This window comes from Podarcis vaucheri (assembly GCF_965113315.1).
Source record: "Podarcis vaucheri genome assembly, chromosome: 10".
In the NCBI taxonomy this organism is placed as follows: Eukaryota; Metazoa; Chordata; class Lepidosauria; order Squamata; family Lacertidae; genus Podarcis; species Podarcis vaucheri.
Window position 1 is genome coordinate 27,268,469 of NC_138748.1, and position 15,068 is coordinate 27,283,536.

General features: G+C 39.7%; 1 protein-coding gene across 3 annotated transcripts in view; it reads right to left on the minus strand.

Annotated features, from left to right (window-relative positions):
• Positions 1-258: 258 nt before the first annotated feature.
• Positions 259-15,068, minus strand: part of TAFA2 (TAFA chemokine like family member 2) — a 147,268-nt gene continuing 132,458 nt past the window's right edge. For all 3 annotated transcript variants that reach the window (XR_014223835.1, XR_014223836.1, XM_082239922.1), the window contains one exon: positions 259-2,357. Coding sequence is in view for 1 of the 3 variants with exons in the window: in XM_082239922.1 (XP_082096048.1) it covers positions 2,346-2,357 (12 nt within the window). In the remaining 2 variants the exon portion in view is untranslated. The remainder of the gene's footprint in view (positions 2,358-15,068) is intronic.

The window sequence follows — 15,068 nt, forward strand, 5'->3', positions numbered from 1 at the left end:
TTTGCTGAAATGATAACCAGGAAGAAAAACAAGGTGACGTGCTCAGCAAGGCATAAAAGGAAGACGGCAAAGAAGGGAACAGGAATTCCTAGACTGGAGTCTGTATCTTGAAATGTCCCTTATCTATTTTTAAAGAGGCTTTTAAATATATATAAAAGAGCTTCCAACTGCATATGCATTCTGAGATGTTCGTTTTATAGCACAAATTTATTCACCGGTTATCAGTTATCACAACATTAACCCACTGCAGAAACTCAGTTCAGTATATTCGAAAATCCATTTATTTTTCACCTATTGATATGCATGTCTTACACTTGTATATAATACAATATTTTCAGTGTTGGTTTTAAGAATAAACACAAAGGGGAAAAAATGTTGAGAAGCATGTTGTAGATTTTTTGGCTAAATTAAAGCCAAACTCATAACTGCTACAAAATTACACATTTATACTTTTTACTATCCCAAGCAAAAGAATTAATCATATTTTTTGAATTCTGTGTTTCTCCGTTACACATACCTTTAAAAAACAAATCCATACAATATTAATCCTGTTAAAATATCAAGACTGCTAACTGATGCTACAATCAATTTATCCTAATTAAAATTTAATTAACAAGGATACCCCTTCTGCAAAAATTTGGATTACTCTGTAGCATAATTATATACTATACATTTCAGATTGATTTTCAGCTATCATTCGTTTTCTTTCATCCAGTGCCGTAATACAACAGAGGTAATGAAATTGTTGTGAAACAATCTTGTATCATATGACAGGAAAAAGTACCTCAGGGTGTTCATTCATCATAGAACCCAATTTATTTATAATTAGCCACGCCAAATATTTGTTACAATGGGAAAGAGTTCCCTTTCCCCACAAATATTAGTAACCACTTGAAACAACTTGAGGTTCTGGGCATAATTCTTTCTGTTAGGATTGAGTTTGTGTAGTTTTCATATTGCCTCCCAAAACAAATGGAGTAGAAATTTCTCTCTTTGCCTTCTCTAAGACTAACTTACAACATCAGTATGGAATGCAAAAGAAACCATTCATTCTGTCTTCATATTTCCACATAGCATGGTAAATATATTAAATGGAATATAAAATTATACATTCTGTAATAACTTAGAAAAAAAAGTTTACAGCTGCTTAAGGCATTTAAACATTAAGATTTTTCATGAAACAGTAGATCACCAAGATTAAAAAATAGATACTGAAATAGGAGATAGAAAAGAACTTCTGGTTTAACAAAATAACTACAGAATGAACCCAATGTACCTGGAGTGGCCAAGGAAATCTTCAATGGATTCCAGATTTGAATAAACCTATTTCGTCCTATCAAGAAACAGACATCTACTTAAGCATCCAGATAGTAATATTTTTTTCAAGCAACGAAAACCAAAAACCTAAAAAACGTATCTGAATGAATACCATTGAACCTCAGAATGGAAAAATTAACATGCACCTGTCTATTTTCATGAAGGGACTAGCTAGCGCCATTTATTCTTTACCGTAATCTTTGTAGGACCTAATGATAATAAACCAAAGTGTATGCAAAAAACACCCATCTTCTTGAAATTATACGGAACTGATTATTTTAATAGCATGTTATTGGAAGGGCTTGAACATTCTGTCTCGATCACCCTTTATTTGTCCGAAAGGAATTGCGGTAGTTGGTTAGTCATAGGGAAACATGTCTGACTAATGATACATTCGTATATGGGTGACGTATTCAGATAACTACTACTTGCCAACAATAATGATTAACGATGGATATATAGTATTTCCATTCCTATAAGAAAAGCAACTTCGACATGTTGAAATATGTAGCCTTGGAGCTTCAGGATTAGAATACAAATTAAAAGTGTCTAAAACTGTGCTGTGTCAGAGGACAATTTCTGGAACAGTGGTTTGATTACAGCAGTGCACAGTCCCACCAATAATTTGCATGGAGGACCAGGAAAGTTTCGGAGGAAATGGATCAGTACATTTCAAAGTATACTGCTTTCATCGAGGTGAAACGTCACAAGTCTCAATGTAAGGATCCAAAGGATTGCTATTTCTTCGGCGTCCTTTAAGTATCACTTCTTCGGTCGTATATCCCTTCATGTTTTTGCTATTTTTTACAAATGTACACAGTTCACTCCGTCGAAATCTCGTGTGTGTGACTTTCCAGCCATTTTGATCTCAAGTGGCTGCTGATTACAGCGAATGTTCTTTTTGAAATAATTAGTATGCCCCAGCAGTCTCAAGCCTGACCTCGAGGATTGTTAAGTTGGATATTAAAACTTCCTACTTGGCTGTATTTAATGTTATCAGCCTCGAGTGTGATCTGATTTGTCTTTTGCTATCGAGTTACCTGCAAAAACAAAAGAGTATAAAGAGAAGAAAATATCAAATTGAGGTGTGTTGAACATTAGGTTTATAATGGCACAAATCCATTTACTAAGCCCCTCTGTGGAGAAGGCCTTTCTAAACATGCACATAGCAATAGAACTGCAATTAGGTTTGTGTGTGACAAAATGAACTACTTGCCTGGGTCCTATTGTAACCAAGCTTAAGCTGGAATGGAAATGAATGATAAAAACAGGTTACCTCAAGGGAAATGTGGCTTTGAGCTAGTCTGAGACCTGACTGTTCCGTACTAACAAGAGGAAGTCACAAGATCTCCATTTGAGTACACCCTCTTGTGGTGAAATCTGGTATTCCCCAGTCACATACAATACACTTGTATCTTGGAAGTCGAATGGAATCTGTTCCGGAAGTCCGTTCGACTTCCAAAACGTTTGGAAACCAAAGCGTGGCTTCTGATTGGCTGCAGGAAGCTCCTGCAGCCAATCGGAAGCCACAGAAGCCCCACCAGATGTTTGGGTTCCAAAGACTCACTTCCGGGTTTGCAGCATCCAGGAGCCAAAACTTCTGAGTACCAAGGCATTTGGGATCCAAGGTACGACTGTACTCCATCCTGTGGGGGAATGGGTTACATAGTGAGGGGGAATGGACCGTTCACTTCTGACTGAAGTCAGGATGAGATACAATACAGCAGGCACATCCAACAGGTAGATTGTGATCTACCGGTAGATCACTGGACGTCTCTGGCTCCCCCCAAAGAAGCTCAACAAGTTTGGCTCCCCTAAAAAAGGCTAAACATTTTTCCTGCACCCCCCAAAAACATGGCTTTCCCCCTCCCTAAAAGAAGCTCAACAACTTTGACCTGAACCCCCAAAAGGGGGTAGATCACTGCCAGTTTTTAACTCTGTGAGTAGATCGCCGTCTCTTGGGAGTTGGCCACCCCTGCAATACAGTATATGGTGCTTCAATTCTCTGCCCAGAAGTGGCTATGCAGTTAGTTTCAAAAGAGGTGTTTATGACAGTTAACAGCAGCATCTATATTTTATATTGGTCAGGAGAAATGAAAAGGATCAGTTGTGATAGTGGCTACTTATTCAAAACCATCGGCCCTTAGTTATAGGCCTATAAGGATTCAGATTTCCAAGATGTTTGCTGGGAGAGTTCTCCCAGGGATGAAAATTAGAGCAGGTCCACTGTTTGGGGGGTCAGTCGGTCAGTCACTTAAGGGACTGGGAAGAGGCAGAAGGTAAGCCTGGGAATCAGAGAGGATTATGTCTGGGTAAAGTGGTAGCAGCAGGAAGCTGGCTGCAGGACGACTCCAGGGAAGGCCACTATGGCATCTTTGTGGAAGAGTCCTGGTCTTCAAATATCTGACCAGAAGGAAGACTTCAGAGAGCAGCTGAGGCAAATCTATCAGGAAGACAGCAGCGCCTCTGAGTGAACTTTGGAGGGGAACAAAAGGGGGATTTTGACTATTAGCTTTCCACAGGGGTGAATACCAGGGCTCCCTCCTTTGAGGCAAAGTCTTAAAGAGTAACTGTGACAGATTTAAGCAAATATAAAGCCAAATATTGTTAGATGACCAATGTATATGTGTACATGCACTACTGCATTTCATTCTGTCACATGTAGTATATAATAAATGTGATAAACTTTAACAACACTTTTGTTTGAAACAAGTCTCTATTCATCCGGTGCCTGGATGTGTGATAAAAGATGGCTAAAAAACCAAGTTGGAATTAAATGGTAGTGGTGAAAAAGTAAAAGGGCTAGACTTAAAAAAAGAAAAGAAAAAGTATTAAGCTATAGGAAGGTAGATCCTACAGGAGTTTAAAAGCAATTTGTGAGATAGTCAATCCAAGTGGCTCTCTACAACATGGTAGTAACTGGAACATTTTTCTCTAAAACTGAAGGACTCTGGCTGTAAAACAAACTTGAGCCTTTTTTTAAAAAAAGCAGAACACCTAGAAAGCCTAAATATTAGTTTGCAGATAATGCTAAATAATGAAAAGTGCATAATACTCCTTAAAGAATATATTAGGACTGTCATCATGGACATCTAAATAACAGTCCCTGACCAGCATTTCTGCAAAGTTGCTCCCCTCCCCAAATAATGAACTCATGTTGCTACTTTAAAGGCCATTTCTGAGATTCTACCAAAACCTGAGAAGGATCTTGTTTTGGGAGAACTTGAGTATACTTTTATAAAGAAAGCTCTCATGGGGATTTTCACCTCTTGGTTGGAGCCATAACTTCAGAAAAAAAGTTTTCGGGAGCGCTTTTAAAAAATAGCAGCAGCAACAGCCACAGGAAGAATGAATTAAACCAGTTCTGCTTTGGAAACAAACCTATTGTTGAGAATTCGAGCAATTTTAAAAATGTACTTCTCAATCTTTGCTGTCTCAAACTCAAGTCAAAAAGCAGAAATAATTTGGTGGGAGAGAGAAGCAGCAACACTGGAGGCGGGGGATGGGACATTTCTGTACACAAGATATATTCATCCTCCAATCCCTTGTACATAAAGGAGCTCTCAAAACTTCACTGGAGCACTTTCATCTGAGCCAACATAAAAATAAAAGGATCACATAGAAAGAATGCATAAGACAGAAAATTTCACAGTAATTGGATTTTTTCCCTATGCCTGACTTGCATTTAAAACATGAAGAGGGAAGAAAACAAGATCACTGTCATATCAAAAAGAACATCTTTAAGGACTCTTTCTGCTGCATCAGTGGATGCAATTAATAATCATGTTGCTTTTTTGTATTAAAACTTCATTAAACAATGCACTCCTTTCTCTGGTGGGCTGACTTACTGGACTGACCATGGTAACAGTTCATCAAGGGGTACATCTGATTTTGAAGAGCCTTGCTCCTTAATGATGAAACATTCCTTTGCCTTCAGCAAAAGCATCTGCATAGGAGTCTTTTATCAACTCTGGAGAGTAGGAGCACAAAGAAAACTGAAATGTTTGCTCTAGGATCCTAGTACTAGCTTAAACGTGTGTGTGTATGTGCATGTGTACATATACACAGCGTAACTATGCTCTCTGATTATAATAGAATCATAGAATTGTAGAGATGGAAGGGACTCCAAAGATAACCATTCAACTTCTACTAAAAAAAATCCCATGAAGGCGCGTCCACAACCTCCCGAGGGAGTCTGTTCCACTGCTCTTACTGTCAGAAAGTTCTTCCTGATGTTCAGCCAGAATCTCCTTTCTTGTAGCTTGAAGCCATTGGTTCAAGTCCTACCCTCCAGAGCAGGAGAAAACAAGCTTACATTTTATGCAAAGGAGGTAGGCAAAGAAAAGCAGTAGACATAACTAAGGGCCAAACTAACCTATTATTGTCTGCTGTGACTAGCAACAGACCTTCAAGGCCGGAAGAAGGGATTTTTCTCAGACCATCTACTCTTTTTACCTTGAGAAACCATAGTTTGAAGCCAGAATCTCCTGCATGAAAGCCACGTTGTCTACCACCAAGCTATATTAACTAGGATCTTGGCCAGATTATTTGTTTTCTACATGGCTTTTTGAGTTTTGCCATTTTTGCCGTCTATGATCGGTATACAGTGGTGCCCCGCAAGACGAATGCAAGACAGAAAACTCGCTAGACGAAAGAGTTTTCCGTTTTGGAGGTGCTTCGCAAAACAAATCTCCTATGGGCTTGCTTCGCAAGACGAAAATGATCCGATCAGCAGATAAGCCGCTAAGAGCCGCTAAAAGCCGCTAATAGCGCTAATTCGCTAATCCGTCAATGGGCTTGCTTCGCAAGACGAAAAAACCGCTAGACGAAGAGAATCACAGAACCGATTCTTTTCGTCTTGCGAGGCACCACTGTAATTGATAATAAGAATGCTTTTAGGAACATTTAAAAATTGAATTTGGATACCCTGCATGGCTTGCATCTGACACAGGGAGGCCGGAAGAAAAAAGTGGACAGGGGTTGTGTAGAAGGCAGAATTTTTGCAGTTCCTTTAATTATTAAAGGTGTACGAGCCCTGTCCTCTTGCATCTCGTCACCATAATTTGACAGGACCTCACATGTTGTCTGAGATTCCTGAAGCAATACCTCTATATTGCCTTGATTGGTTATTTTACTTCTGGTTACTCTGACAAAATATAATAATAAAATAATTTTAACTTCTAAACAGAACAAGTACCTCACACTAGATATGACACTTCTTTTATGAGCTAGGGTTTCCCCCCTACCCCTCCCAGAGACATCACCTTGCCAACAAAGGCCTGTATAGTTAAAGCTATGGTTTTCCCAGTAGTGATGTATGGAAGTGAGAGCTGGACCATAAAGAAGGCTGACCGCCGAAGAATTGATGCTTTTGAATTATGGTGCTGGAGGAGACTCTTGAGAGTCCCATGGACTGCAAGAAGATCAAACCTCTCCATTCTGAAGGAAATCAGCCCTGAGCGCTCACTGGAAGGACAGATCATGAAGCTGAGACTCCAATACTTTGGCCACCTCATGAGAAGAGAAGACTCCCTGGAAAAGAACCTGATGCTGGGAAAGATGGAAGGCACAAGGAGAAGGGGATGACAGAGGATGAGATGGTTGGACAGTGTTTTCGAAGCTACCAACATGAGTTTGACCAAACTGCGGGAGGCAGTGGAAGACAGGAGTGCCTGGTGTGCTCTTGTCCATGGGGTCACAAAGAGTCGGACACGACTAAACAACTAAACCATGTTTCATCCTTGGGAGACACTTTGAAAACTACTGTTGAGATGTGGGGTTTAGAATTATCAATGCATTCATTATTTTTTAACCCTACCAGTGAAACTGGCTGAACTGACACAGATTAATCAACACCTTTGTTTTCTGTGTTGTTCTGATGCTTCATCATAGCTATGGCTAGGCAATTATCATTTGCACTTCAGACGGGGGCTTGAACTCTCTTCCAAACCATGATGCCTGTACAGGATCTTCCTTTCTATGCAGTCAAAAGAAATGTAACACGGTCCTTTGCAAGACTGGGTGAATATTTTCCCCTTCTTTACCTAACAGCTTGAGGTTAGCAAGGGCAGGGTTAACAAACTGAAATTTGAAATGTCAAATTTGGCATCATCCTTAGGCTTTTATCATCCTTTGGTGACTCTGCAAAAGCCCATAAAACAGTCCAGTTCGAAAAGAGACTCCTCTGCTTTGCAGTTAAGGATGTGTCATACAACTCACATAGAATGTTAGTATCCTAGCAGGCAGAATAATTTTCAATTCCATCTTCAGAATGTGCCAGCAAAATAATTCATGTGCAGCTGCACAACTTAGCCATGCGTGGTGCATGATCATAAATATATATGTATCTATAGCACCATCCCTGTTTATTTAGAAGACGAATCCATGCTTCACTGGGTGCATTTTATTTTAGTTTCTTATTGTTATTATCACCATTATCATTACTATTGTTGTTTCACTGGAGCCTCTAATGGATTTCTGTTGCCAGCACTCCTGCTGCTCCACCTGTCCTTTCTCCTTCTCCTTCTTAATTTTATGCTTGTAGGTCACACGCCGTTACTCTGAGTAATACTTGGAATAGTCCAAATGTGCCACTATCTGAGAATATAAATCCCAATACAAGGGAAGCACACACCAGCCATTAGTGTTAATGGCATCTATCCACTTACACATTACTCTTCAGATGTGGAAGTCAATTTCATAAAAATGCAGTTAAATTTTAGCTAATATCCATCCATGTTATTTACAGGAAGCTTCCCTTTTTGGAAAGACTGTAAGGTTTGCAACAGAGCAGCTGGAAGGTAGAGTCCTGTGCCAGGTTTTTTAATATATATATAAATAGAAAAACAGAATTTGAGAGCGGCACCAAGCCGATCTTAAACATCCTAGGAGAACAGTAACATTCCAAATGTGTTCCAATCAATTCCAATCAACTTTTCAATTAATTATTAATACATCTGAAAATTAACTTTTGCTGTTGCTCAGTACTACAGATGGAAAAGGATATAACACCCTAAATATTTATTTGAATTAATTTGTTCATACTTGGCGAGTTATGGCTCCCTTTATGCTAATGTCTTTTTTTCCACATAGGTTGTTATGTTATAAATACAAAGAATTAGGCTCTCTTCATTTTCTCTGTGCTCAGTGTGCAATTAAGGTATAATTACTCTGCTGTTTCAAGACTTTTTAATTTGAATTTGTGAATGGCTGCTGTGAGCCAAGCGTAATTGCATGTGAACTCGCCACTTCTATATTAAAACAACAATGGATAATTAAATCTAAAAGAATTTTACACCTCAGATGAAGTTCGATGAGCGCATGTTCGGCTCGTGTGGCATCACTTACCACAGGAATAACTCAGAAGGTCCTCTGAAGGATAAAATCTGCCTATTAACCACTGCATTGCAAAACTGTGGTGACTTCTGAAGTGGTCCAAACTGGCAGGCAGGGTGGAAATGACGGAAATAGACCTGGGCATCAGAATTGGGTTGTTGTTGAGCACAGGGAGGATGTGGGGAAGAGAGATTTTAAAGTATAGCATGTGTGCAATGAGCATGGGAGGAAGGACCTAAACTCTTTACCATCTCCAATTTCCATTCCAAAATTGCACTTCACCAATAATTTTCCTCCTGCGAGTCTCTGTGACATGAAGCAATCGCCCACAGAGGAACTAACTTTGGAGAGGTCAGTGTAGAGGGAAAGATTCAGCTTGGCTGTTTTTGCTCACCAGTGCTGGTCTTGGACACACACACACACATACAGCCCTAATCTGTTTTCTATATATTTGGTAGGGACATGCTGTTATCATGGCTAGGTACATATTGAATAGCACATATTATTGTTTTATTATTATTTATTGAATTTATATACCGCTCTATACCTGGAGGTCTCAGGGCAGTTCACAGAATAAAACCAAAATATAAAACCACAAAATACATAATCAAAATAAAAACAACCCAATAACCCCCCCCAAAAAAAAAAAACATTTTAAAAGGGCATAGGATCCTCACAACATTTAAAGTAAGACAGTTAACAAACCTGGACAAGAGCCACTTGTTGGAAAGACCATGATCTCAGGAATGTTTGCAGCAATATTTATTGCCAACCGAACTGACCAGGTGCCTTTCTGATACAAAGACATATAGGAACATAATAAGCTGTACCACTAGGTAAAATCCTCAACACGGGATTTTGCTGGGGTTGGGTGGTATAGCAAATGAGAGGGCCTTTCTCATTTCTTCATTGGTGTCTTCCGCTCAGAAACAGAAAGGGGGTGAATGAAGAAGAATCCGTTCTGATGTTAGAAGAATGGCTAATATGGTCCCTCTAGCTTTTACTGAACTGCAACCCCACCCATCTGCCAAAGTTGCCCCATAGGGTGATGAAAATCTAGCCTGCTGTTCCAGAAAGGTTTCCCAGACATTCAGCAGAGGGATGTATGAAGGAGCTTCTGCCACGGACCGCTATTTGCTTTCCTACTTGTTTATAAATGAGTGTTGAAGTGGCCACGTTTACTGATGACACCAAACTCTTCAGGGCGGTAAGAAAGAGGGATTGCCAAGTACTCCAAAATGATTTCTCCAAATCATTCCTAAGACCGAGTTAAGGTGGAATGGGTAATGCTGAGATGTGTTGCATATGTGTGCACATGTCATTATTCCAAAGCACAGGTGGAGCATGGGACAGAAAGACCGAAAGCTGCCTTATATCAAGTTGGGCTATTCCTCCATTTAGCTCAGTTTCAACTATGCTGACCAGAAACAGATCTCCAGGGTTTCAAACAAGAGTATGTTCCACCAAGAGATGGCAGGGAATGAACCAGGGAGACTTTGCATGGAGAAGCATGGGCTCTACCACTGAGCTAGAACGCTTTTGCAAAGGGCTTTTTAAATCACAGGGTACTACTATATGGAATTTTATTTTGTAACAGTGTGCTGGATCCAGAAATATGGTGTTGGCTCCGTTATGATCACTTGCGCAAGAGCAAGTGGAAGATTTTGCAGAGCACAAATTTGGTATGAGCATGCATCTTGAGACACTGAGCAAGACCATATCTCTTGAGAACGTGCAATGGCTGTTGCAGGAGCAGACCTCCTGCAACAGAATCATACGCCGCTTTGCACTAACAGAAGCGCACTGCTGGGTTTTAGTTCTGTTTCTAACATAAAGCTGTTGCACTGACTCAGGAAATGCCTTTCTGCTTACAGAAGGACAGCCCTGGATCAAACCCTTTGTATGTATTTTGGTAAAGGCCAAACTTGAAGCCACATGTATCTCAAGCATGTGTGTGCCTCTATGTCATATATAAAGGGGGACTGGTCATATACTTGTCACACAAATGGTGGGGACAGTGGACACCCCCCCAACTTGCGAAGACTGTTTTTAAGCAGCCTCCCCCACCCCTGCCACCACAATTGCCCTCTCATAGTAGAGCAGGGAGAAAATTCCTTAAAACCGGGGAGTTTAGCAAGGAAAGGTAATGGAAGGGCATTTCATTCTCCTCCTGTCCCACACCTTTTTGTGTAGTCAGCATACTCTTGTGGCCTCCCCTTTATACCATACCCCCATAAGTTTTAAGTTTTGTCAGTTTTTTCTTATTATTTCTTACCTTCTTCATGTTCTATTTTGAATAGTTTTACTTGTTTGATAATTGTAACGGTTATATCTGGTGTGTTTTTTAAAAAAATAACTGTTTATTCATACAATTGTAGAGTTGGAAGGGACCACGAGGGTCATCTAGTCCAACCCCCTGCAATACGGGAATCTTTTACCCAACGTGGGGTTCAAACCCACAACCCTGAGATTAAGAGTCTCATGCTCTTCCAACTGAGCTATTCCTGGGGTATTCTGGTGAAGAGCAGGAAATAAATCTAATAAATAAATAAAATTAATAGTGTGTGTGTATGTATATAATTTTTTGCCATAAATACTTAGAAATGTCACATAAGAGATATTCCCTCCTACATGGGAAGGAATGGGGAATGCCTCTCCTGAGTCTGTGACACATGTATGCATGGCCTGAAAACAAATAATATCAAGTCTCCTGTGTGACTGTTGTAATAGATTACAGTAGACGTCTGCAGCCAGGCAAGTGGAATGGAGGTAGTTTATGATTTCTGTACTTTGTGGAAAGCAGAGTTTGTCTGAAAACACATTTTTGAACAGATGGGAAGGCACTTGTTATAAGGATTTTGGAAACTGTGCTGTATGTTTTCATCAAATCATCAACAGTATGTGATTTGTCTAAGCAAAGGAGATTGTGGTAACATAGTTCACAGTTGTGCATTCTGAGAAAAAAACCAACTTATTGGTTTGGGCATCATTCATCATCTTGTTTTTTATTGTCATTATATTTCTATCAAGCTTTCTACGTCAAAAAATCAAAATGTGGAACATCCTGCCATGAATACTTCCATGGCTGCAGAAATAAGCTTGAAAACATGATGGAAACAAAGACTGATTGACTGACTGGTGGCATAACATAATGTTCTTAGTGTGGTTTGCAATAAATAAAAAAACAATTAGAATATACAGAAGATATAAAACCAAATAAATCAAAAGCAACATAAATACACTCAAGTACCTCATACCACCCTTACAAGTTAAAGCACAGATTGAAAAATTGTGAGAATAACGGACTCCATCAGTTATTTAAAAAGCCTAGGTGAACATGAAGTTCTTTATCCAGTGACAGACATTAGTGGCTTAAAAGTCAGAAAACAAGTCCCAAATTATTACATTTCCCCATGAATCTTATTTATAAGGTGTTTCAAGAAGAAGAAGAAGAAGAAGAAGAAGAAGAAGAAGAAGAAGAAGAAGAAGAAGAAGAAGAACAACAACAACAACAACAACAACAACTTGATTCATTTCCAACATATATTTGGAGTTAACAATCCCAGAATAGGAATATTATAAAATCAGTACAAATGTACTGTGCCTTTTTCTTGTCATCTGCAACGTTATTCTAAACAACTGGCATTATGTGAACTGCAAGTAAAACAAAGCAAATAAACTGCAGTCCTGCAACTCTGAATTTATTTCTGATTTCACCTTAATTGCTAAGTGTTTCATCCTCATGGGTAAAAACAATATTCTGTACTTCTGTAAAATCATGTTACACAATTAGCTGTTTGAAGTAAATGTAGATGTTGCTGCCTATCACTGAGTGCCCTGAACATTTTTACTTTCAGTAGCTTTCCAAGTGGCCCAGCAGCAATTTAATGTCTAAACCATTTATGTCTTGTGATGCTATCAGTTGATGCTTATTAGTTCTTACAGACTAGGGTAGATTCAGATGAGCAGATGACATCCAATTCGCAAGGCTGAATGGGCAAAGAGTTTCCCACAAATATACTGTCTTGCTGAAAAGAGTCTTATAAGAGAAGTTCCAAATAGCTAGGCTATCATGTGATAACTGCAATATCTACTCAAAAACACCTGTGATCTCACAAATTTGGAGTTGTCCATAACCTACTGTTTAAGCACTATTTATGTCAGCTCTATGCACTCAGTGCTTCTTGTTTTGTGTCTTTTCTACTTATTGCCACAAACAGTAACAGCCCTGGCCTGGCGTTTCCATCTTCACTGATTCCTGCTTCAATTTCTTCACGTGGGTCAACTCAAGCTTCTCTGTTATTAACTAGGAACAGAATGGTTCAATGCAACTGACCTAGCTTCCTGGCAGCTTAATCCCTTTAACTTTGAAGGGAAGTCCGTTTAACGTCAAAGAGATACTGTATTTTTCGCTCTATAAGATGCACCTTTCCCCTCCTAAAAAGTAAGGGGAGATGTGTGTGTGTCTTATGGAGCAAATGCAGGCAGGAGGCTCTGCTCAGCGCTCCGTGTGTGCGGCTCTCAGGGGCTTTCCCCCCGCTCTTTAAAGGGAGCATGGCTCTTGGAGGAACCTTACTCCCGCTGCCCTCTAGAGGCTTCGCGCGGCTATCCCATAAGCCAGGACAGCAAGAGGGATCACTGCGCAGCGATCCCGCTTGCTGTCCTGGCTTCTGGCTTAGCCGTGCGAAGCCTCTTGAGGGCAGCGGGAGCCTTCATCCCGCTGCCCTGAATAGGCTTCGCACGCCTATCCCAGAAGCCAGATCACTCTTACTGTTCTGGCTTCTGGGATTCAGATTTTTTTTTTCTTGTTTTCCTCCTCCAAAAACTAGGTGCGTCTTATGGTCTGGTGCATCTTATAGAGCGAATAATAATAATAATAATAATAATAATAATAATAATAATAATAATAATTTATTATTTGTACCCCGCCCATCTGGCTGGGCCTCCCCAGCCACTCTGGGCGGCTTCCATAGAAACCAAAAAAACACTAAAATATCATACATTAAAAACTTCCCTGAACAGTGAGTAAAACTTGATTTTGAAAGAAGGATTGTCTTTAACGTTGTTGTTAACTACTGAATTTTCCTCTTGCCCATTCAAATTATTTAAAAACTGTAAACCAACAGCATGAGCCAATTAAAGCTCTTAAACAGCAGAGACCCCCCCCAAAAGATATTTTAATCTATGAATATTATTGATAACAGGTGGCAAAAGCTGTAAGATAACCATCTCTTTCCTAAGGATCCTTAACATGGAGTTTGCCTTCATCACAGCAGTCAAGCACTGGGTTGATGTTTTCATCTACTGCAACGAAAAGATCCCTTTCTAGTCTGTCACAGATGCCATCTGCATGAATGTAGTGTTGGCCTATTTGCTTTCTAATTTGCATCACGTTATACTTGCCGAAACTTAACTGCACTTGCCATTTTAATGTTCCTTACTCAGCCTGGAGAGAATCTTTTGGAACTCGTTGCTATCCCTTTTTGCTTTAACAATCCTAAAATATTCGGTGCTATCAGCAAACATGGCACCTTATGCTCACCTCAACTCTTGTTATGAACAAGTTAAAGGGTTGCAACCAAAGGGAAGATGTGAAAACATAAAAGGCAGAGGTGTTTTTTGGCTCAGTGTTTAGTACTGACTGGGACACACAAAGTTCCTTATGAGACATAAGTGCATTATAAACTAAAAACTGCAGGTAGAGCTTCATAACAATGTACACTGCGATGTCAGTTGTTGGGTGCCCTGTCTGCTATTACATGCTTTTCTTATTTTACTTTTATGTCTCCCTCCTCTTTCGGACTGACCAAAAGTTGGCTGTGCTCCTTGCTGTTTGCCCAAGATTTAGAACCACTTAAACCCAAAATGTCAAAAATATACAAGAAGTAAAAGTGGGAAGATATGTAAATACAGTAAATATATATGCACATTCTATTGACCCGACTGTCACATATCCAATAAATTTGAAATTTGAAAACACCTGAACAAATAACAGATGAGCATGGATATAAATCTGATGAAAGACAGAATTCTAAACTTGTAGGTAAAATTGCAAGTAAGGAAGACATGGGCTATTGTTTGGTAACTGTTGTTATTTTTATCTGTAAGCCGCCTTGAGTCCCTGTCAGGGAAAATGGCCAGGTATTAAAAAATTACCGTATTTTTCGCTGTATAAGACTAACTTTTTCCCTCCTCAAAAGTAAGGGGAAATGTGTGTGTGTCTTATGGAGCGAATGCAAGGCTGCGCAGCTATCCCAGAAGCCAGAACAGCAAGAGGGATTGCTGCTTTCACTGCGCAGCAATCCCTCTTGCTGTTCTGCCTTCTGAGATTCAGAATTTTTTTTTTCCCGTGTTTTCCTCCTCCAAAAACTAGGTGCGCCTTATGGTCTGGTGTGTCTTATACAGTGAAAAATATG